General features: G+C 39.7%; 1 protein-coding gene across 2 annotated transcripts; it reads left to right on the forward strand.

The window, feature by feature from the left end:
- Nucleotides 1–3421: 3421 nt before the first annotated feature.
- On the forward strand, nt 3422–24075 carry rorc (RAR-related orphan receptor C). Of its 2 annotated transcripts, none has more exons than XM_080896287.1 (13): nt 3422–3679; nt 3765–3917; nt 8400–8429; nt 17874–17959; nt 19185–19326; nt 19422–19772; nt 19863–19964; nt 20052–20173; nt 20610–20742; nt 20844–20951; nt 21032–21142; nt 22265–22374; nt 22515–24075. In XM_080896287.1, the coding sequence occupies exons 2-13, from the start codon at nt 3866–3868 to the stop codon at nt 22677–22679; spliced, it is 1512 nt and encodes a 503-aa protein (XP_080752413.1). In that variant the 5' UTR covers nt 3422–3679; nt 3765–3865; the 3' UTR covers nt 22680–24075. The 2 variants fall into 2 exon arrangements, with proteins under 2 accessions (XP_080752413.1, XP_080752412.1); XM_080896286.1 differs by having other exon boundaries at nt 3789–3917.
- The last annotated feature ends 269 nt before the right edge of the window (nt 24076–24344 follow it).

Consider the following 24344-nt stretch of genomic DNA (forward strand, 5'->3'; position numbering starts at 1 on the left):
TTTGCGTGGTACTTGTTTGTCTTTGTCCTGTCTTCCTCCCCTCACCTTCAACCAGTGAAAGATGATGGCTGCTGTCCCTCTCTGAGCCTGGTTCTGCTGGAGGTTTCTTCCTGTTAAAAGGGAGTTTTTCCTTCCCACTGTTGCCAAGTGCCTACTCATAGGGGGGTCATCTGATTGTAGGATCTTTACCTTACAATGTAAAGCGCCCGGAGGTGACTGTTGTTGTGATTTAGTGCTATATAAATAATAATATTAATATAAATGAAATAAAACTGTACATAATTTAATTTTTGTAAGCAATGATAAAGTATGGTTTTCAGAAATGTTCTATATGTGGCTCTATAATATAGTGGTTTGCACATTTGCCAAACAAGCAAAAGATTCCTGGTTTAATCCTGGGAGGAGACTGGGTTGCATCAGAAAGGGCATCAGGTGCAAGAATATGCTGAATGACCCCTTGCGAATTAGAGTGCAGCCTTCCTGGGCTCATGCAGTGATTTCCACTACAGATTTGTGTGTCTATGTGTTTTTAAAATTCAGTGCTGCTCAAGGGTCTGAACATCGCAGTCAGTCTATTAAGAGAGCGTAAAGAGATTTATAAATGTGTGTGTATATATATATATACACACACACATATATATGAAGAACCACAGGTCATGAAATCTTAAAAATTCTTGGTCATTTAGGAGAATATTTTTAAACCTTTAAACAGAGTGCCTCTGTTGTAAAGAGGTTTTATGCACAACTGCAAAAAGTGACTGTTTAAAGTTAATATGAGAATAATTATTTTCAAGAAATTTTTTTTTCTGTTCTGCTTTTTAGTAGATCCTGTCAAGTAAGTTTTTATGCAGCAGTCAATTAGTGGTTTAAGGTCTACAAGCCATACAGACTTTCAACTGCCTTTAACTTTAGTTCTCACACAGTTTGGTCGAATGTGTGGTTTCTGAGTGTATGGGCTCATCACAGTACAGGCCTGGTGGTCTTTTCAGGGCCCCTCATAGCTTTAACCTCAGTAAAATTGAGATGGAAATGCTACCAAAGTTTTTTAAAACCTTAATGGTGTGTGAGCATCTGTGTGTTTGTGTGTACGTGTGTATGTATGAGTGAGTACAGGACAAGTGAGCACTAGCAGTGTTTTTTTTTCCTTTCCCCTGAAGAGCCATGTGGTCAAGTTGGGTATGAGGAAGCGGGTGGAGGTGTTTCCACTTTCAGTTAAAACCACCTGCAGCATGCTCTGTCCAGTAGCATTTTAGTCTTCAGTGCTTTTTTTTTGAGGGGCCACAGTTTCACAATCCCACGGCCTTGTCATGAAATGTTTTGGTAGCTCTGAAGAGGATTCAGTGTTTTAGTTCTCTAGTTCACAGGTAGATTCTCAAATACTTAGACATTAACACATTTTCTCATAATTTAGTTTCTGTACACCTCCAACAATAGATTTTAGATCAAAGGTCAGTTCAGTTTTTATCTTCAATAAATAAAAAGCATGGCCCTGTTGGGTTGAGATCAGGTCATCAGGACATGGCCACTGAAGAATATCCCACTTCTGTGCTTGGAGAAACTCTTAGGGATGTTTCCTGGAAAAGTCTAATCTGGAAGTGGCTTGCAACTTGTGAAGCTGTTTTTCTTAATTATGGAAAGAATATTTTGATCATCCAGTCTTTCAGGCTTCTTGGTATTACTGAGCTGACAATGCATACCTGCTGTTTGAGAAGGAACCGGAGTTTTGATTTGGACAGCTAAAGATTTTTTTGTTTGTCCTCTTTTACTCGCATGGCATCTCTTTGTTCCAATGAACAGCTATCAAAGCTAACAAAATGACTTCAACACATGGGATCAACTCCAGATCCTGCTGAATCTGTTCATGGAATGACAAGGAACAGGCCTCACCTGGCCATGCAACTGCTGGTCAGTCAATTACCCCGTTGCTTTTGAGGCAAATGGGGGACTGTGTATAAAAATAAACAATTAATTCAAAATTGTAGTTAAACCCCTTCAGTTAAAGTGTGCACATCGATCTAATCTTGATTGTTTGATTCAAAATAATCCCCTGTGGTGGAGCACAGAGGCAAAACTAAAAAAAAAAAAAAAAAAAGAACAGTACAAAATTAAACCAAAAACAAACAAATCAAAATCCAAAACCTTAAGCATGTAAATATGCTTTGTATTGTTCTTTGCTGCAGTTATTAGCAACATTTGAAATGAAAATACTCACTTTCTCACAGGTTAGCTAGCCAACACATCACTTAACTGTTTTTACAGCATGTGTGTTTGTTTGTTAGTTAAAGCGAGCCATGCAGCATTCACTCCCTCACTGCACCTCTGAATTATTTTTTTTAAGTACTTTTAGCATAAAAGAATCAGAATCAGAGTCAACTTTAAACACAGGAACTTTAACCCTAACAGCCTTTGAGACTTGTAATCTGTAAATGCTGGTAAAAGTGAAAGGACTTGATAAGACCCTGAAGTGATTCTTGGTGATTTAGATGAACTCCAGTGTTTTGAGTGAGTGTTGGATTATGAGGATTATGATTTATTATTGCGAGTTAATTTTTGTAGTAAAATGATTTTAAAATATAGCTGAACAAATGATTAGTAGTTTGACACACAATTATTTATTTATTTATTTTTGATAATTAATATTATTAATAATATTAATAATTAGCAGCTCAGTTGTTGTGTACATAGTAGTTCAACTTAGTTGTTAAAGTAGTTAGAACAAATTATAATTGACTGCTCAAAGACATGCTGATCTAAGGACATACTAAGATTTTTTTTATTGACGTTTAAAAACATTGTTGTCGTGAAAGAAATACGTCCTTACGAAGAATGAAAAGTGTCACTATCACGTGGCAAACATTAAATCAAGATAAGATTTTGCAGCCCGGGTTCATATGAGTTGTCTGCTACAGGCTACTTGAGTAAATGCACTCGGTTACAGTCTGTTTCCCTCCTGACATGCATGTGTCTGCACCATGTCTGCAACCACTGTACGAGCCATGTCTTAGAGGATTTACCACAATGATGTAAACCGAGAAGACGTATCGATTATTCATCGTTTTCTTTTTGTCCTCCCACCCGTGTTAAAATGGGGCATAAAATAACCCCTCCGTGTATGCCATACTGTATGGGCAGGGCCCTACGAGTAATTCTAACAAAAATGACACCAACCCACGAAAAGGGATTTTTAATTTAAGGATGTTCCATTTCCATACAGACTGAAATCTAACGTCTCCACCGTGCATTTTATTTTCTCGATTGGTGTGGCGGAAATTTGTGGCAGCAACATGGGATTATATTTCTCAACCGAGCACTTCAAAGCAAAACCCGATCCGGTGCTATTACGTAAGAGCCGGTGACATAACTCTCTCCAGCCTGGGACGGCTAGGGCGCACTGTGAGCGCAAGGGGAGGGGGGTGGCGGGCGCGCGGCCGGCCGGTCCAGCTGCACTCTCCGCACTGCTGCTGCCACAGGGGGGAACGGGATTATTTCAAAAACAACCACACAAGAGGAGGAGTGCTGTTGAATAAGGGACCCTGACACACAGAGAGAGAGAAAGAAAGAAGCCAAGGAAGATGACTGCCGATTTTGGGGAGCCACTGTGAAGACTCTTGAAGGAGGCGAGATGGCAGTGCACGTTTTCAAATGCCTGCGCCGGCCTGGGCGCTAGAGCGACCAACAGGTAGTATGAGTCTCGAGTTTTGCTTCGTTTCTTTCTGAGCACTGCAGTGTCAGCAGATAGATTTGAAAACTGACTGACCTTACAGGACTTTGTGGTTTGTGTGCGCCAGAGTGCGTGAGTGAGAGAGCGAGTGAGTGAGGGGAGAGTGTGTGCAGGCCCACCTACTGGTGTTTTGACAGGAGAGTTATGGAATATGAAGAGCCCGACGTGCCCTCCGCTGACACCCCCATCAAGAGAGGTGAGATTTTCCCTCTCCAGGTTACATTTACACTGTGGCAGGTGCAGGAAAACTGAACTTTAAAGTCACAGCAAGAAAAATACAATTTGTTTGACTAGTTTCAGCTCACTAAACAGTGTGCCTTGACATTTTATGCCCTCATGTCCCTCGCTTATTTCCCAGCATGCCTTTGTGTGCCCACTCACTCCCATCCCCTCCTTTCCTCCTCACTTTTATCTCATCCTGTTGGCCTCTAGTGCACCAGCTGACTCCCTATCTCTCCCTCTCTGTTCACTCTTAACTTCTCCCCCTTCACTCTCATCCATCTTTACCCTAGTAAACCTCCTCATCCCTTTAACTGGGGTATGGTTAAGGTGCTGTGAGTGTGTAAGAATGGCAGTAAGCCGGAGTAATCCATGGGAATTAGCTCTAATTTTTGCCTCTATTACTGGCCAATGCCTTTCTGTTCAAAGCCTCTCCCAGGCCATAATCAAACTATTGGCAGTGACTGGAGATAAGACTGTCTCTCTGTCACAGAAACCCATAGCACACCTTTACTACAGGATAGCAACACAGCTTGTCTGAAGTGCTGCAAAATGTATTTGTGTGTGTATGTGTGTGCCTCCATTTAATGCATGTAAGAGGCAAAGCAAATAAATAGGTTCTTATTTCTAAAGAGGTGAAACAATAATGAGGCCTGTCCCCTTTTCTCCAGTAAATGTAGGAGGATCATAGCAGCAACAGTTTACATTCAAAGTCCTGAACTTTGTATTTTACCTTTGAAAATTTCACCACACTGCTGATATAGTTTTTGGTTTTCTTGACTTAAGTTTTTCGATATTTGCCACTAACATTGACAGATTGATACTTTTATCTACCCCCCTAAACTCCCCCAGAAACATAACATAAACAATTTGCTGGTTACCCTAGATTACCTTTAGACCGCAATGCCAACAGTTTTAATTTGGAACCATTAGTGATTTAATAGTATTATGTAACCATTAGAAAGAAAGCGACCAGCAGGCAGGTCAGAGAGGAAACAGGCACAATTTAGTGTCCATTATAGATGTATTATAGCTGCACAATTATAATTTAAAATGGGTTTTGTTTATGTTGCAAAGTGTCAATGGTAATCAAGGGAGGAAAATAGGGTAAGATTAAAAGTGAAAAAAGAAATGCCAGTATCAACAGGGACACTGAAATGGCTCTTAAAAGTTTTATGTCCTTCTGTTCTTCTTCTTCTTCTGGTTTTTATTTGCAAGTGACAATACAAACAAATAATTCCAGAGTGGTTTCCTTTGGAGATAGCTTGCCTTGGGTAAGTTAAAGTCATGTCGTGCAGAATTTAGTGTAAAAATGACAACGTTTGGGGTAAATTTGTTAAAATGATGCACAGCTGAAGCTTGAACATTATGTGCAGGATACCTAATGCATCTGGCCCTGGAGCTGATGCTTTATTCAGGTTAAACTAGAGTGTGGTTGCACTGTTTTATTTTCATATTTAGTTTCCGTACTGCTGAGACGGCTCTTCTTGACTTGATGAGAGTCTTGGTTTTAGCGGCTGTTGTGGGCGTCACTCACTTTTCTCAAGCAGTAGTTTTAGTCTTGCTCCACATTTGGGGTTTTTTCTCCTGTCTGTACAGTATAGGAAAAGAGAAAAACAAAACAAAACAATCTCCTGTTCATTATCCAATAAACGCCCATTTGTGGTGTTCCCCAGGGACCTATTGTAGGTCCGATTAATTTCACCGTAAATCATTCTGCAGCCATTTCTGAACCAAAAACTGTCTTCACAGCAATGACAGTATATTATTCTTTTAACCAAAATGCATCTGGCCTTCTTCAGCCGTCTGCTATTTTCTTGGAAATCAATGCAGACAAGTCAAGAAATACTTTCTGTTCTAAAAGAACACTAGCCTTGCAGCCGTCCTACTGATGTTTTCAGAAACTCTTTGAAGCCAACATGTTCAGATGACTCTTTTTACAGAGAGATTATCCACAATTTGTGACACTGTGAGTGCTACTCCTTTTTTTGTCACTCTATACCTTACTTTTCTTAAACTCCTGCAAAGGTTTGCTTCACCAAATTGGCAGCGACATTTATTTACAGACTTGTGGTGAATTACTTACGGTGTACTTCTGAGCTACACGACTGTCCTAAAATTTTCAGCTGTGTAGATGTTTTGGGTTTAAGATTTTAGAGGAACTGCACGTGTTGGCACATTCTTCTTGAAACCTGGCGAACAGCTTAACCATCCAAATCAGACTTGCTTTTAACTTGATTTGTACATATTTCTTTTTGTTTCAGCATCTAGCATATATTCCTTTTCATATTTTATAGTTGTTATGGTACTATATGTTGTAATTTTTTTACTTGTTTTAGTAATCTTCTTCTCAAATGTATGCTTTTCTTTTGCTTACTGATTAAGCATTCTACCTAAACCTAATTTTTAAAAAGCCCTTTTTTAATCTTGTTTACTGTATTTGGCACCGGTCTTGGATGTTCACATGTTTTGTATGTTTTCTGTGCTAGATGGGTCGTGGTTTCTATTCAGACAAAATCGTCACCTCCTCTCTGGGTTCAGTGGTCTTCGGTGCTGTTATGTAACACAGCAACTGTCACTTCAGCAGTGAGCTTAGATGTCAGTGCAGAGAGTGAGATTTTGCCTGATGGGTGGTGTTGATTTTTGTGCCTCCGCTGTCACTTTTGGGTGTGTGTAGATGGTTCATGGCCTGGCTAACAGGTGTGCCTTGCTAAATATGTACATGCTGTGTCACATTTAGTTTTCACAGGTGCCATCGACCGCATGTTTATTTAATTCTGCTGCAGCAATATTTTAAGCATTTAATACCATTGGTGACACATTTCAGGAATAACAGCGGTGCAAATAGTTGGCGTCAATTCTCGCTCATTTTCGATCAGCGTATCGGGGTTCAGCATTTTATTTATTTTTTAAAATCAGATTAGTCGGCCTTAAAATCGTCTCCGTAAGGCGAGAAGCTGCTGTGCGTTTCTGTAAATGACTATTCAAGGAACGCAGGGGAAAGCATTGATGTAACACTAATGTAAAAAACACTGAAAAAAATTCAGGCCGTCCTCATTTGGAAATGATGCTCTAATAAATGTAGCTGATTTTTTGTGTGTAATTAATCAGCCTTTTCTTAATCGATCACCTTTAAAACAGTTGCTCTGTGAGTGTTGAAATTTTCTTTTCATTTTCCGTGCGTGCACTGCTGCGCTTTCATTCCATATATTCTGCTTATGAAGCAAAACTGATTTGATGAGGGTAGGAAAACAGAGGAAACCACAAAGGGCCTGATCTGGCGCCAGACAAAGACCGGCTAGCTCTACGTCTTCCATTGATACTTATCTGCCCTGCATTCAAACCTCTGTCTAACACACACAGCCTCTCACACGCAAATACACAGAGAAAACGCACACATACCCTCACACACATGCGTATACATACACCCACAGCAGTAAACCCCCTGCTTAAGAACTGACCCTTAGTCGCTCTAGCTGCACTTCAGACTTTCTCACAATTGCGGTCACAAAGGCAGACAAGAAAGAGGACCTATTGCTTCACAGACACCCACCTTCCTCTACCTTTATGTCCTGTGTGTGCGTGCGCTGAAACACCACACAAACATATCATAGACCCACACTAGTGTAAATAGGAATCCTCTAATTTAGCCTCTCCGCTCTCACTGAGGCTTCTTATCTGTCCACATGCTATTGTACACTAGAAAAGAAGCCAAAGAAAGTGCTGCCTACTGCAAACCCCGTATCAAACTGCCATTTAGGAGCTGACAATGGCTACAGTGTAATTTTATGCCGGTTTTACTTTCCCTCTCATTTCAGTCTATTTGAAAGTCAGGATTTTACTTGTTGTTACAGTAGTAACATGCTCATTTGGATATTTGATTATGATTGGTGAGTATGATATGTATTTGAATATCAAACGTGCTTTTGTAATCCATTCATTGCACTACGAATAGCTCCTGTGTAGGTTTCAGTGGTATTTAAATTGTTCGCTTAAGTAAAAGTAGAGATACCGCACTCTAAACATGATCACTTCTTTTTTTAGTAGCAGATGTAAAGGGAACAATAAGTTAAGGTATCAAAGGTATTCATCGAGCAATCAAAGATTGTCTCATCTAACTTTTGTGATGGGGTTAGCTGTCATTTGTAACTCTTTTTTCTTAAAATGTTATACTGTACAACATTTATCTCAAAAATGAAGTAAATCCGATGCCTAATTTATTTTCCAGTGGCTATCACATTTTCAATTCAAAGAGATGGAAAACTCTATTGGTAAATGTTTACTCCTGGATTCAATATGAAGCTTAGATGCCACTGTGTAACGCCCACCATGTATTCATATGAGTATACAGCAGGTTGAGTTTCTTTCACTAAAATGCGCTTTAGGATGCTCGTACAAACCATAGACTCACAAAGTTGTTTAGTTTGAATCCACTAACTACCCTTTTTCCTCCCTTTAGGAGGTGCCGTGTCCAAGAAGAGTCATTTGAGTAAGTTGTCTACATTTGTGTGTGTGTGTGTGCAGTAATAACTTTGCTTGTGTTTGTGCTAGATATTTGTGCATGCAATGTGGTTAACTTCATAGTTAGTGAACATGCAGCATGCACCTGTACAGCAAAACACACATACACACAGTAGTGTCGACGGGGACGGGGCCATTAGTGACACACTCGGCGCGCGGCGTGTCGCACCTGTGCTACCCCCCTCGCACAAACACACTCGCAGACAAACAGTGATGAAAATACCAACCACTTTGGCATCTGAATGCAGATGAAAGCGATAACATCTCGTCTTTTTTTAACTTTTTTGGTTTAACACCTTCTGCCACAACTTTAGCACACCTGTGTATGTTATCGAGAGTGAAGGTGCTGTGTGTAACACACCACCGACCTTCATATTAGGTGGCGTGATGATAAACCAACTGAGACTAAATAATAATGGTTTTCATTCATCACACGTACCCAAAACCAGAGAAGACAAGAAAGGAAGGGCAGCGTTTGGGGGTCTTCTGTGGTTCTGTGTGGCGGGATGGAAGTGGAGGGAAATATGAGTGGAGAATGAAGAAGCTGTGGTGGATTGCAGCTGCAAGTGTTTACTTAAACACAGCACTGAAGACATAAAATAGTCTGAAATACATTTTTCAGTTAAGTTGAAGAGCTCACATAAAAAAATAACAGATCTCAAAATACGTACCTTTTTTTTAGCTACATCATCCGAACAATTTTTAATAAAATGCAAACTTAACATTGAACACATGCAGCATAATAATTAATTAAGGTAATGTTTAACTCACTGTACTTTTGAAACCTAATTGCTAATTGTATGAAAATGATAAATATGTAGATTTTACTTGGAGCATTTTCAGTGGAGGAGATCTGTAAGCTAAACTCAGATAACCTGAATCAAGTGTGTAAATATGCTACATGGAGAATAAATAATTCTTTAAAATGATTTTCTCTCTCTCATATACATATATATATGCATTATTTGAAAATATCTGAAATCTCCAAACTGAGTTTCCCAATAACAGAAATGTAAGTTTGTGTGACTTACATAATTTTTTTAAGTTCATCTCCAGTGATTCCTGTCTGCTGGTTTGACTTAAACTCTCTCATGGACAGTCTCAAAGGTGCCAGACATTATAAAGCATTTTTTGACATATGATACAGAGTGAGGGGGTGAAGTATAACAACAAAGGTATAAAGAAAAAGTACCTTGAGAAAAACGACAGGGCAGGGGACGGTCCCCCCTTCTTTGTCTTGATCTCTCTCTCTCTCTGTCACACACACACACACACACACACACACACACACACACACACACACACAATCATGCACACGCAAACAAGGAAGGTGAGGCGGTGACTGACACTCAAAAGTCTGAATATGTATGCTGAAGCTGCAGTGAGCACCCGACCCAGCTTGATAAAGGACGAGCAAAAAAAGGAGCAAGATTAAAAGATATAGGTGGTTCCAAAAAACGAGTGTGTGTCAAAAGAAAGACTATTCTTAGACAAAGTGAGAGGACAAGTGAGTTTGTGAAAGTGGGACAAACGTCTGACACAAGTGGAGGAGTGAGGATGATGCGAGGTAGGGATGAAGCTCTTCAGCGTGTGTGTGTGTGTGTGGGCACTTCAATCAAAGATATTTTTTATCAATTAAATCAGTTACGTGCTTTTTGATGACGTTTTTCTCCAAGCCTCCCATATTTCAAACTTTACGATTATAAGGTAACGTTGCGACTGATGCCTCTGATGGTGCGCGAAATCGGTATCGTTCGATAATAACGTCACCTTTTGGTTAAAAGTAGCTGTGTCTTTTTAAACCTTCACCAAGTCACCCTGAAATATCTGTGCTTTCATGCAGACTCAGACACCTGTGGCTTCAAACACATCAACTTTCTCAGGGTGTGTCATTAAGCTTTTTGTTCAGGTTTGCACTTTAGTTTCTGGTGTAATACTTCGTTGAACAGGAAAACGCCGCTCAAGTTTCAAGTGCCTTTATATTTCACAATTTTTTCTCGTGTGCTAACTAGAATTTTACAGCTTTACAAGTTTTATTGAATCCCACCGACGGATGTTTTTAGCAGCATTGTAGAAAGCATGAAAACACACACGTGTGTTCCTGTGCTTATGGTTTTCAGCGAGTAAAGATTATCTAATCTGTTTTGAGTCCCTCCATTGGCTGAATTTTGAGTACCTTCACAGTGATTGATGTGTTTCAGTTTTACGGTTTGGCAATATGACTCAATTTTGAGCTCTCTTTGATGATTTTAAGATTTGAATCATGTCTCAGATATTTCTGCCCTCTGATACTCCCACATATACAGTATACCTCAGGCTAGGCTAATTCTGTAGAGTGAAAAGGTTGTATAAAAATGTATATTTCTGGAAATAATACCCATTCATAACATTGTAGTAACACCTTTTGTCAAGTCAAGTTTCCATTGTAAGTAATTCTTTTAATGAAGCCAGTGATTGGTGGAAGATCAGTGTGACCAGGTTATAATATAATATTTAAGATGTTGAGTTTTTATTTATTTTTAAAATCACACACACACACACACACACACACACACACACACACACACACACACACACACACACACACACACACACACACACACACACACACACACACACACACACACTTGTGCTCAGTTTGACTTAAACGTTGTGAGAGGACTAATTAATCTTTTTTTGATTTGAAATCACACACACACACACACACACACACACACACACACACACACACACACACACACACACACACACACACACACACACACACACACACACACATATATATATTATATATATATCATAATCAATCATCATAGTCTTGCACTTGAGTGCGGAAAACAGGATGTTTCACTACCGCAGTGCGTTGCTTTTAAATGGACCGACTCCAAGCACGTACAGGATGCAGAGGAAATGCTAAAAGTGTGATACTGAAAATGATTTCTCACACAAATAAGTCCCAGATTACCTGAATAAAAATGGACAAAATACACAAAGAGGTGACAAGGGAGAAAAGGCAAAGGGAACAATGAAAATTGATTAATTTGTTTTTGCTGCGTACACACTTTTGCCGTTGCAACTTGCAAACACTTATAGACACACCAGCACACGCAAGCACAAACACGCATACACAGATGCGCAGCTGCTTTTTAGATGGCGGCTAGATGCAGCATATCTCTGCCCTGCAGCTGTGCTGTGGATACTGCCTGTGTGAACAAAACGAGAGCAGCCTCTGATGAAAAATAACTAACTAAATATATTTGTGTTATGACCACAGCTGGGAGACAATGAATTATCTCTGGTGTTACACACTTGATTCCATCAGGCGCACTTGAGATGGCTTTGTTGCTGTGTTTGGGGGGGATTCCTGTGTAGATTGTTACACAGTTTCTTTATCAGAAAGGATTTCCTTGTTCCTCTGGGTGCAGAAGCCTGCAAAAGCACTTCCAAAGCAGCAGAAGCGGTTGGCTACAGATCAAAGCAGACATGAAAATGGCAGGTGACACATTCCCCCCCAAAATTTGGTAAATGAAATACACAAGTCGAGCTGATTCATACCCTTTGCTACTGTCAAAACATTACCTCTTTCAGACACCTCCGAATTCAGGAGCAACTTCAAAGTCAAATATGTGAAATCTGATGCTAATTGGTGTTCAGATCTGCTTTGAAAAATTCCTCAGATAATCATCTCTCAGTAGGTTTTTCCATCTGTTTTTTGTTATTGCAAATTAATGAAACTCAGCGAAGGAGTTCTTGCATTTATTAAACGACCACAGTCTGGCTCTGAAACCTAAAAATACATTAGCAGTGAACTATTTCTGAGTGAAAATGTTTAGTCCAAAAAAGCTGACGTGAAATGCTTCTTATTAAACCGCTCTCTGGCACTAGGTTTTACTTTATTTCCCCTTTTTTAAAATTAATTTTATTCAGTTGCTGCTTATTTTGTGTTTTCTTGTAACTCTTGGTTTCTTTTAATGGAAAAAAAAGTAACCTGACTTTTTATTGTTATTTGTTTGGATTTGCGCTGCAAAGTATTGTATGGTATGATGTGTAGCAAAACATTCATCTTTTATCTAATGTATTTAAATGCAGTACTACACATGCAGTTATTTGTTTAAAAATAAAAAGCTGTGACAATCTGCTTTTTTTTTGTCATTTAAAAATAGTTTTAAATGCAGCAGAAAAATAGTGGTTTTAAGCTAAAGTTCCAAAAGTCTCAAATTTTACTTCAGGACGACCTTAAATTAAAATCATTAAGTGTGTTTTTATGTATTAGAGATAATAACAGTACAAATAAAATTGAATTTAATCCGCCATGAGTCATATTAAAGTAAGCGGTTAAAGAATTTGTCTTCACTGATGTTGTAAACTCAAAAAATGATCCTACATTAGGTACAGCCCTCCTGTGCTGAGTGTTAATGTGCTGTATGAGGATAAAGAGTCTGTGCAAGTGTGTTTGTTTGTGGATGCAGTCTGTATACAAAGCTTGTTTGCACTTTTGCTTGCGTATGTCTCAAAGGTAAGCTTCCGTCAGAGGAAAGATTGAGGGTTTTTTTGTCCGTTTACAGTTCATAGAACAAGCTGCTGACAAGGTAATTTCAGGCACAGAGAAGAAAGTGTCTGGTTAAACGCTGCAACAGTGGAGCTGGTACAGTTTTCACCCGTGAGTCTGTCTGCCTGTACGTATCATCATGGTAAAATGGGATTCTTTGCCCATAGCGTCACAACCGTGAGAGACACGGTCTCAGAACTGGCGTCTTTGTGAGGTCAAACTGAAGGCCGAGTTCAGAGATTTGGGGCAGTCCGATGTACTAGTTTGCTGATAGCGGCGATGTGAAAAAGGACGTGAGTTTCCACGATAAACCCCTGTCAAAAAGTCTTTTTAAATACCTGCAGTGACAGCGGTGCCGTTAGTGTTTTGACTTTACGAGTCCGTTTCTCTGTCTGTGTCACAGCGTCGTGATTGAAAACCTTTACAGGTGAGAGCTCAGTTCAGAAGAAAGGCCTCGATTGATGGTGGTTGTAGTCTGACTCATGAGTGCTGACTAAAGGGAACTAAGAGTCGAGGGGCTAATCCCCATTGTCCCTCTTTTAGAACAATTTTATATCACAGGTGTTCTGATCCCATCATAAAACTGGTGCTGGTTTGCATCAGTATTCACACACACACACACACACACACACACACACACACACACACACACACACACACACACACACACACACACACACACACACTTGTGCTCAGTTTGACTTAAACGTTGTGAGAGGACTAATTAATCTTTTTTTGATTTGAAATCCAGGAATAAAAAACTGTCCTTGATCTTTTCTTAATCCTTTTTATTTTTTCTAAATGATTTTGAAAACGTTCCTCATTTTGCAGTTTGCTTTATAGCTTTGTAAATGTTTGAGGGTTTATTAATTTCAGCACATTTAACCTCATCATTATTTTTTTTTTTTTTTGCTTTTTCAGTTTCCCTAAAAAGAGATTTAATGCTTGCACCATTATTATTTTCCTTAATGACTGATATTTATTATCCAAATTTCACTGAAAAGCCATTACAACGTCATCTCTGCTTACAGCTCTAAATGAAAGCCTATATATTATATTATTATATTTAATATATGATTTTTTTTTTACTTTGACAGCAATCCTGCTTTGTCATTTAAGTTCTCAGTGAAAGATCTCAATACTGTTTTAAAGATCATCAGATCATCTCTGTGTGGCGGCATTTAGGTGTACAGTGCACTGTGTGCGGAAGCGTGGGAGGTGGCACGCTGTTGTTTGTACTGACAAATCAAAATATCTCCACCACTAGTGTACTTAAACCCCTACACTTGCCAACAGCATGTGTCAGGCAGTTTTGAATAACTTTTCAGGCGAACGGTTTTTGTGTAAATGATCTCATTTCATTGTTCCTCAATCATTAAGTGGTTGGTATAGGATTAGTTTCGCACTGTATGTCGTCACTTGTAGGTTGTGATTGCTTACGTAAGGTGTTGGCAGCCATGACTATCAAAAGAGACTTTTTTGAGTGGAAAAATCTGTGTGGACTGCAGAAACATGTTTAAAAGTCTCTATCAATGTGAGTTTATTAGCATTACTGCATGTGATTACTGTGCAGTGGGAATTTATAACTGTCTAGCACTTAAGCTTTGCATTGTCATTAGCATACTGTCATGTTTATGTTGCAGTTATGAACTATAAAGCCTTCAATGACTAGAATGACTCATTTTTCAATGTGTTTTATTGCCACTAAAACAGAACAAATCTGAAATGGAGGAAGAAAACATCTACTCGCCTGCTGAGGCCTACTTAAAAATAGAAGAACTGCGCTTTGAGTTCTTCTGTGTTTGCGCACATTAATCAAATGAAAAGAAAAGGAAACCTACACTCACAAAATATAATGAAAGAAATAACACCATACCCGCTGCAAAAACAGTAAAAGTAAAGCAAATAGTACCAGTTTAATTCTGACTAAACTTCGGTTACATATTAAACACTGCTAATTACTTTTATTTTAAAAAATTTGGACTCCACAACTAGGAGGACTCAGGTCATGACATTTATGTGTTTAGGGTGCTAGGTGATAGACAAAGACTAGGTATTAAAACATTTATTTTTTTATTGGGTCTATTGGCTGCGCCGTGTTTTTACAGCTGGAGAATGTAAAGAATCGCTAACAGCACTGATAAATAAAAAAACAAAATGCCAAAAAAAAATTAAAAGTCAGATCAAACTGAAAAAGGTTACTGTTGCACCCAAAGGCCTTGTGGTTGCTTCACTGTTGCCAGTTGTGACAGCATTTTAGCAGTTTTCTTTTTAACGTACGTGTATTTGTAAAATCTTATTCAGTAGCGCAGATTCCCAACAACAGTTGCCTCAAACCGCTTTATATTGCAAGGCAAAGACCAAAAACCATTAGAGAGAAACCCAGATAATCACAAAACCCCCATGTGAGCAAGCACTTGTTGAAGGCGGGAAGGAAAAACTCCCTTTTAACAGGAAGAAACCTCCGGCAGGGCCAAGATCAGGCAGGCGCAGCCATCTGCAGCGACTGGTGAAGGGTGATGGCAAAGAAAAGAAGAGAAGGAGACAGGACAAAAGGCAAAATAACTATAGTTTAATTCTGTATTAGCATCTGTTGTAGCGACCCCTAAAGGGAATGATCAAAAGAAAAAGATGAAGACAGTCATCTAGTTTTTAATAAGGCCATTGAGAGTCACTGGAGCTTAAACAGATCAAACTGAAAAAGGTTACTATTGCACCCAAAGGCCTTGCTGTTGTTTCACTGTTGCCAGTTATGACAGCATTTTGGCATTTTTCTATTTAACAAACATGTATTTGTAAATCAAGCGCTGTGTTTAGCTACAATGCGCACCAGACGCAATCGCTCGTGACGGAAAAAGACACAAATGGAAGAAATAATGGTAGCGCAGTATTTTTATCACTCTATCTCACACAACCATACAACCATGCAAGCACGCACACCAGGAGATGCTGGGTTTGATTGGTCTGTGCCTGTGGCTGGAGATAACCAGGTGAGACAAAAATGGCTATAATCTGCTGATAGAGGGCTGTTCGGTGGCTGCCTGGCGTTTATTTCTGTTTGGCAGTCGGGCTTTTAAAGGCAGATTGATTCTTGTTTCTGTGTGGCACCAATAAAGATGTCACAGTTGTGTTGGGCTCATTTAAGGTGAGCGCAGGTACGACTACATGGAAAGCTGTTGGAGGAGCGGTGTGCGTGATTGCCATGAGTTTGAGTGTGAGATTGCATGTGTGAGATTGCATGTGTGAACAGCGAAAAGCTTGTGGGCCACGGTGGATTTCCTGTTGTTTGAGGTTGACAATCAGAACTGAAATAACTAAAAAAGCAGAGACCACTGATGTTCTCTCTGACTATCCAGCACTACCAACAGGAACACAATTTTAGTCACAGCTCGGTCTCTTTTCTTCGTTCTTTTTTTTTTTACATGTGATATTCAGCTGGCGGCGAAAGGCTGCTGGTCAAGCTTAATGGTTAATTTAAAGGGACAGATTAATGTGAAATGTTAAGCATCAGAGTTAAACTGGTGAAATATTCTTATCATGGTCAATCATGAGGTTAATCAGACAGTTCCATTAGTAGAAGCTGCAGTCTTATCAGATTTGTGGCTCTATTATTTTCAGCTCGATTGTAAATGCCTTTGCTCTGTGTCTATATTTATTTTATCTCAGACTGGCTGTTCTCAGAAACCTTCTAGTGATCCCTGTGGCACCAAATAAAGAGGGCACACACTGACACACTAACACACACTCGTGAAAACAAATCTGACACAGTTATGCACGGAAACGTAAATACTCCCGTATATTGTCAAGTTGCAGCTATAAGAGCTTGTCTCGAAGAATGCAGTCACACTTTCTAATGAGAGACGATGGCGGGAAGAGATAGCCGCCTGCATTATTTTAGGTTATTTGAGGCTGGAAATGCCTCTGCATCACCACACGGCATAATGCGAAAGAAAAAAAGCCCACTTCCTCATGAGCTTCTCAAAAATATTTTTGTCAAGGATCCGTGATACAATTCATCTTTTTTAATGAATCAAATGACATCTGATTGTGACAGAAATCGCCACTAATCAAAAGACTGGGGGGGTGTGAGAGTTTCACAGTGCAGTGGCATGGGGGGAGGTGAGAGGGGATGGCCATTACTGGCAGTGATGAAGGAGAGCGCATTACTGGCAGCGATGTCCTTTATGAGCGAGATAGAGAAGGATTCACAAAGAAAGAAATGACATGAAAGCAGGAAAGTCAGAGTGAAAGAGAAGTCACGCAACCACTTGAAAGCACTCTGAGGTTGACACCTTCATATTCGCCGCTTTTCTCCATTTGCAAATATTCCATGTCCTCAGAAGTCTCTCGGCTTATTGCATTTGAAGGTATTTTGTTCATTATTATTAAGGCAAGAGGTGCTTGAGAGGAAAATACCTTTGGTCTACTATGGTCACACAACAACTGATAGATGCTTAAGGGAAAGTACAGAATAAAGCAAAAGTTGTGGGAATCACTTTGCAGTTGAATTGTTTAGATAAAAATGTGCAGTGTCATTAGAATGACAGTTGGTATAGTTTTACTTACACTGCGATGAGCTCTGTGCTGCAAATGTTATAAAGGAATGATTAAAAATGCTTGCTTTTAATATTAATAACAGACTCGTTTATTCTGCTATTTTGTTTTGTTTTGTTTCCATCTGTACTGTAGATGTGTGTGCATATACAAAGTCTGAACTATTGAGCTGACATTAGAGCAACAAAGGTCACGTTAAACTACACTGATCAAACGTAAAAAGTGCTGCATTTAAGAACTGTATTTTATTTTCTATAAAGTTAAAGTTTGGATTTAACAAACTTTTTCTCTCCTTCTGTGTTTGTTCAGCCCAGATTGAAGTTATCCCATGTAAAATCTGTGGTGATAAGTCCTCTGGAGTTCATTATGGAGTCATCACTTGTGAGGGCTGCAAGGTGAGATGGGCCACAACAACCTCATTTCCACATCATTCTGATCCTGACCTCATATCACTCCACTCATTATGAACCTACAGCCAGAAGCCTTTAAGGTTTATGCCATAGCTGCCTTAAATTAACAATGTCTGTAATTTACAAAAAAATCCGTTTTTATATTTCTGTAATGATTCATCCATCAGTATGTGCAAGCTCTTTGATCAAAATTATATTTTTAATGCAAAAATATAATGAATGTTGTCATCCATGAATTTTAAAATGGCCTTTATTACAAATAAGCAGAAAGGAAATGCATGTTCTTATTTTGTGATGAAGATGTCAAATTACAGTTTTTAACTTCCTAAACAGAAAGATTCGTTTTAGCAGTTGAACATTACTCTTGATTAACTTCTGACTTTCAGTGTGCCGCGCCACATTTGGATATAAAATCATGAATTCAGTCATTTGAGCTTTTTAAAATTTCTAATACATTTTTGTTTTTATAACACTTGGTTTAAATAATTTGTCAAGCAATGTGCAGGAAACAGGAAACACTTAGCTATGTTAGCATAAAACAAATCTAGTTATCAGTGTCTCTTAAGCGTAATAATTTAATATGTATTCATGTTTTATGTTTAACTCATTAAAAAGTGTCTTGAAAATTTAGCCATGTGAATCTACAGAGTTACTTTTCTCATCCAGGTGCTTTTATTTTTGAAGTTCTTGCTAGCAGGCTAACTGGTTTCAATCAATGAACATTTCATCTGTTTTTCTACAAGAAAGCAAGTCGATATTTCCCAATACTCTAGTTCCTAGAAGAATTCCTTTGACAATTGGTGACCAATAAATTTTCCCAATAGGAAAAAAAAATCTGGGACTGTTGTGCAGGGCCGCACCAAAAAACTGTTGAGCAAAACGGAGGTAATCTTATCGGTGCGGCCCTCCACAGCAGTCCCAGTTTCTCACTAACCTTTCACTATTACAGTTGGACTGTTGAATAGCAAGTTTTAGCTTATTTTAGATATTTTGTATCACTTATACCTGACAGATTACAGGAAATATGAGTTATACTGATTTAATTTAGAACTTGTCAGATGATAATAAAATATTTTGGCCACCAGAGAACATTTCTGCTCATTAACAAGAGCAAATAAAAATGTTTCTCTTCTGACTTTTATGTGTAACTCAAAAATCACTATTTCCCAGTCAAAAATTGAGCTTTTGTTTGACTCTTCTAATCCCTCAGGGATTTTTCCGGCGCAGCCAGCTGCCTACCGTATCTTACTCCTGCTCCAGGCAAAGTAACTGCCAGATCGACCGGGCCAGCCGCAACCGCTGCCAGCACTGCCGTCTACAGAAGTGCCTGGCCCAGGGCATGAGCAGAGATGGTGAGAGAAAGCACACATGCACTGACAGGCAGACAAATCTATTTACTGTTAATTCGCAGCAGCTGCTTAGTCATTTGTTGATTGTTTATTTCCAGCGGTGAAGTTTGGACGGATGTCCAAGCGTCAGCGCGACTCTCTGATCGCTGAAGTGGAAAGGCACCGGCAGCAGCAGCAACAGCAGCTTCAGGGAGACGCCCAGACCGTGTTGTCCTACCCCACCAAGAACCGCCAGGACCGCTCCCCCCAGCTTCTTCAGCCCATGGCCCCGACCTACTCATACAGCGGAGATGCCGAACTGTTGACCTACGCCGCTGATATTCACCCTTACCTGATGTGCTCCCCGAACGACTCACAGGTGCCTGCTATGATCTACCGCACCTCTGGGATCTCTCCCACCTCAAGATCCCAAGGGAGGGGAGACAACGCCGGTCATGCTGATATAAGAGGTGAGGCTCAGATGTGGGAACTTCACCATGCAGGACGAATCCTCCTTTCTTTGTTACTTATTTGTCTCTCTTCTCTGTTCTTTATGCAAGGATTTGACTCCAGGCAGTCGTCTCATGATATGATGGGGATTCATCCTTATAGTGGTCTGGAGGATCCATACAGCCTGTATCCTCACTCCCTGCGAAACATAGGTGAGCAAATGAGCACAGTGAGCCAAACTAAACATGTAATTTTCTCATATTTATAGTATTCATAAGTGCGTCTTCTTCTTTTTTTAGATGAACTGTGTGCCAGCATTGTGCGTTCCCACAGAGAGACCAGTCAGTACAGAGTGGAAGAGCTCCAAGCTCTCAGGTGGAAACTCTTCAGCAGAGAGGAGATCCAAGCATACCAGAGCAAAGTATGTGCACTGTTTTCTCTTCATTTTTATTTTTTATTTTTTAATTTTGCGATTTCTCCTTCATGTGTGTGAGCTTACTCAGACAGTCTCAAAACAAAACATGTCATTTCACATGCTTTACGTCTGAGGCTAGTTTTGTTTGATGAATCAAACAGGAAACTGAGAAAACGTCTTTCATCGCTTCCCCCTCCTCTTCTTTCTTTGATCTTTTTTTTCAGTTGATCAGAGAGAAAACAGCAGGGTAAATTGAGTGATAAAATACAGAAACTTGAGCAGCAGACTGAATTGTTGGGACACTGAGGATGAGTTTTTGTGAGACGAGTGAAATGTTTTGCCCTTTAGAGCCCATTTTAAACAATCTATGGTGAAAGAAAAGGATTAATGAGAAACAAACTGAGCTAAGCAAACTGAGCTTCTGTCTGACTCTCTTTCCCAGTCAGTAGATGAGATGTGGCAGCACTGCGCTATCCGACTTACTGATGCCGTCCAGTTCGTGGTGGAGTTTGCAAAACACATCCCGGGTTTCCGTATGCTGAGCCAGAACGACCAGATCGCCCTTTTAAAGACTGGTGATTTTCCCTTTTCTAGAAGGATGTGCTTAAAACACAATATATATAACTGAACAGGTTTGATCTTACTCTCTTCTGACCTGCCTTCCTACTCTTTTCAGGCTCCATGGAGGTGGTTCTGGTCAGAATGAGCCGGTTCTTTAACACAGAGAACAACACTGTGTTCTTTGATGGGAAGTTTGCTGGAACTGAGGTCTTCAAATCTTTGGGTGAGGATTTATCTGAAGGTGTGAAACCGTCTATCTAAACACCATAACTTATCAATGCTCAGTGGTTTCTTGTCTTGCAGCTTGTGGTGATTTAATCGCAGCAGTATTTGACTTCGCACATGGCATGTGTGCCCTAAAGCTGACTGAGCAACAGATTGCTCTCTTCAGTGCCCTGGTGCTCATCAACGCAGGTAAGCCCAGCTCGGTCTGTCTCACTCGTACTGCGTTCATTTTAAGCACATCAGGAAGGAAGCGGTCTTTTCTTTTCTCGTCCTCCATGATGGCGGCACATGGTGCGGTCTTGGGTTCGGCCTTTATGTGTTCATTTGGCGTTCTCCCTGTGCCTGTGGGGACTTTGTCTTGATACTCTGACTTCTTCTCAAAGACATGACTGTTAGGCTTAATTGGCAATGGCGTCTATGAGTTAGTGTCATAAGTACCTTGAACTGGAAATGCAGTTACAAAAATGGGTGGATGGATGTCATAGATGAATAAGCTTGACCTTACTGTCAGATGTGCATGAATAAATCTTGTAGGTTTATCATATTACTGCCCAAATATAGATGACAGATATGTTTTGTGTCTGTGTCTTATCCAGTTTGCCTCTTTTCCATTTTGTCTTGTGTAATTTTAATTCATTCTGTCCCATTAAGTTAACCTTTCTGCCCCCTAGTGGCCGTGAAGAGACATAGTTCAGTTAATAGGCCGCAGTGAATGAAGATGAACTGATGAATGAAGGAAAAGACACAGAAAAGGAAAAAACAAGAAAGACAAAGAACACTTTCCAAAAAGTGTTCTTAGGTGTTGTTGGGAAGGTGCGACAATGTTTCTGGCCTTTGAATGAAGTCCTTTCCTGTCTCGTTGTTGTTGCGTGAATTTTAAACTGAAATTAAAAGGAATCAAAGAGAATATTTTAACAATGGACATTCAGAATAAGGGCGTGATAAATATCTGGATCCTATCACCTCATCGCTTCAGTCCTTATTTTTACTGCTGTGCTTTATGGGTTCCGCTGAAGATTTTAATGTCATTATATGTCTAAAGTATAGAATTGAAACAAACTTCTGAATGTATTTGTTAAAAAACTCTTTTATGATTTCAACCCTGCTATTTTTGCCTGCCAAAATTGACTAAAGTTCACTGCTGAGCGCATCAGCCTGCTGCCAGGGACTTAACTTCCATGCAGCAAGTAATGCTGTCTAGCCTGTTCTGCAAAATGCTTTACTTTATGATTTCTGTTATGTTTTTCACCTTTAAAGGGAGCAACCTGAAAAAAACTCAATCCTTCTTTCATAAAACATCTTTGTGTTCAGATCGTCCGTGTCTGGAGGACAGGAGCAAAGTTCAAAGAGTTCAAAGAAGCGTGGAGTCGGGACTGACACACATTTTGCACCGAGACAATCAAGAAAGTTTGATTCACAAGGTAAATATCAGTCACCTGGGTGTTCAAACACTAAAAGGCTTGTATGCTCCATGTTTCATATCTGTGAGTACGCGTAAGATCGCAGGCTTTCCTCGCTGCTGTAGAAAGCTGACGGCTAAATGTGTGTGTCCTCCCTGCAGCTGTACCAGAAGATGGGGGTGTTGCGCTCGCTGTGCAGTCTGCACATGGAGAAGCTTCACTGGTTTAGTCAGCGGTACCCGCTCACAGCTCACTCTCTGTTTCCTCCGCTCTACAAGGAGCTGTTCGCATCAGAGGCAGAGCTTCTGCCGGGGACCACTCACTGATGATCTACGGGAATATGCAAAAACAGTCGCGCACCAACGTACAGAGACTCCTATTAGTTTGAGTCTCATTACTTTCTGGCAGATTCTATTTTTCTAATAATAAAAAACACACAATAATTGTAGCGTGTGTTAAGTGTTATATGACTTCCAGCAGAGCTTTTCTTTGTTAGATGATGTCAAGAAGAATTTTTTTTTTTTTTTTTTTTTTTGATAGCTTAAAATTATTTTGATGATGCCAGAGAAACATATTTTGATGTTCTTCGAGAGCACATTGTCGGTGGAGTAAGAGCTTCATTTTCTCTCAGGTTGTGCTGTTGTGATTCTGTCCAGTTGTAGCTTCTGTGTGTCACGGTGTCTTTCAGACATACAAATTCAAAAAGGCAGGCCACTGTTCATCATTAGTTCGAACTTTTAAGTGTTAGTCCACAGAAAGTCTGTCTTTCAAGCAGAAAACACCAAACTTCAGAGGGATTCAAATGTGACTTTATAAAGTTTGTATCTTCACCTTGTAGTGATTTCAAGAGGTTTCTTGCTTGACTTTGTCAAAAAATAAATAAAATTTGCGCTATATAAGTTAAAGCTAAAGCCAACCAATGTGCTTTCAACAAACTTTGCAAGACAAACAACAATATCAAGCACTAAAAGCAACCATATGCAACTACAGATGTTGGTCTAAAAACAGAAATCCACTTTGTCTTTAGCTTCCATACTCATAATAGGGTTTAAGTTTTGCAATGCTCCTTAAGGATCATGCAATGCCCTGTTGAGCCTGTGCATGCTAGTTTGCACAAATTACATCCTGTTCCTGTTTCTTCTCGGTTGTTTTTGCCCTCAGGAGTATTTAATGCAACACTGGCTTAATGCACCTGGAAGCTGAGAAAGTCAATCATCTTGTCTCTTCACATCAGCAGTTTCAGTCACACCCGCCGGCCATGAAGAGCGGAAAGTGTCATTTAGATGCTGAATACTAAATTAAAAACTTGCCTCTTTGCGTCTGTATGTCTCCAGAGAAGTTTCTCCTCCTCAGGCTGGTGTCTGTCATAGACTGACCAATAAATACTACAAGGGCAGCAGTACCACTGAAATGGTTCCCTTTAAATGAATCCTCACATGCTTTTATATTGTGTGAGCTGTTGCATTAAGTGTAGAGATAATACAAAAAGGTGCAAGCGTGTAAAGTAGAAATCTCTTCCCGTGTGTGCTAACTCTTCCTTCTTTTCCCCAGATGAACTTGTTTTGTTTTCTCTACATATCTTTGAATAGAGCAGCGGGTGAATGAGAAATGTCGAGATGTTTCTGCATTAAGTATGTCTGTATGTAATCATCTCTGTCCCTGGAACAGCTGGCATTTCCCTCAAGATAATTTGCTGTAAACCTTCTAATAAACTGCTGAAGCTGTGACACCAAGCAGATGTTTCACTTTATTTGACTGCTTGTGAAATCACCATAAATATTTATGCAAGGCTGAGACAAGGAAGAAAAATTAACCGAATTATAGGGAAATCCCTATCAAGTCAAACACCAAAGTTTATTTGTTGCAGTCAAAGCTCTATAGCAAATATACTGAAAAACATCCAAATAAGTTGTCTCCAGCAAATTTCGGTAAATTTGCAGCTGCAGCAAAACAGAGGAAATATTAGTCATTGTGGGTGACTACCAGTGGTC

This window comes from Rhamphochromis sp. 'chilingali' (genome assembly GCF_963969265.1).
Source record: "Rhamphochromis sp. 'chilingali' genome assembly, chromosome: 11".
NCBI lineage: Eukaryota > Metazoa > Chordata > Actinopteri > Cichliformes > Cichlidae > Rhamphochromis > Rhamphochromis sp. 'chilingali'.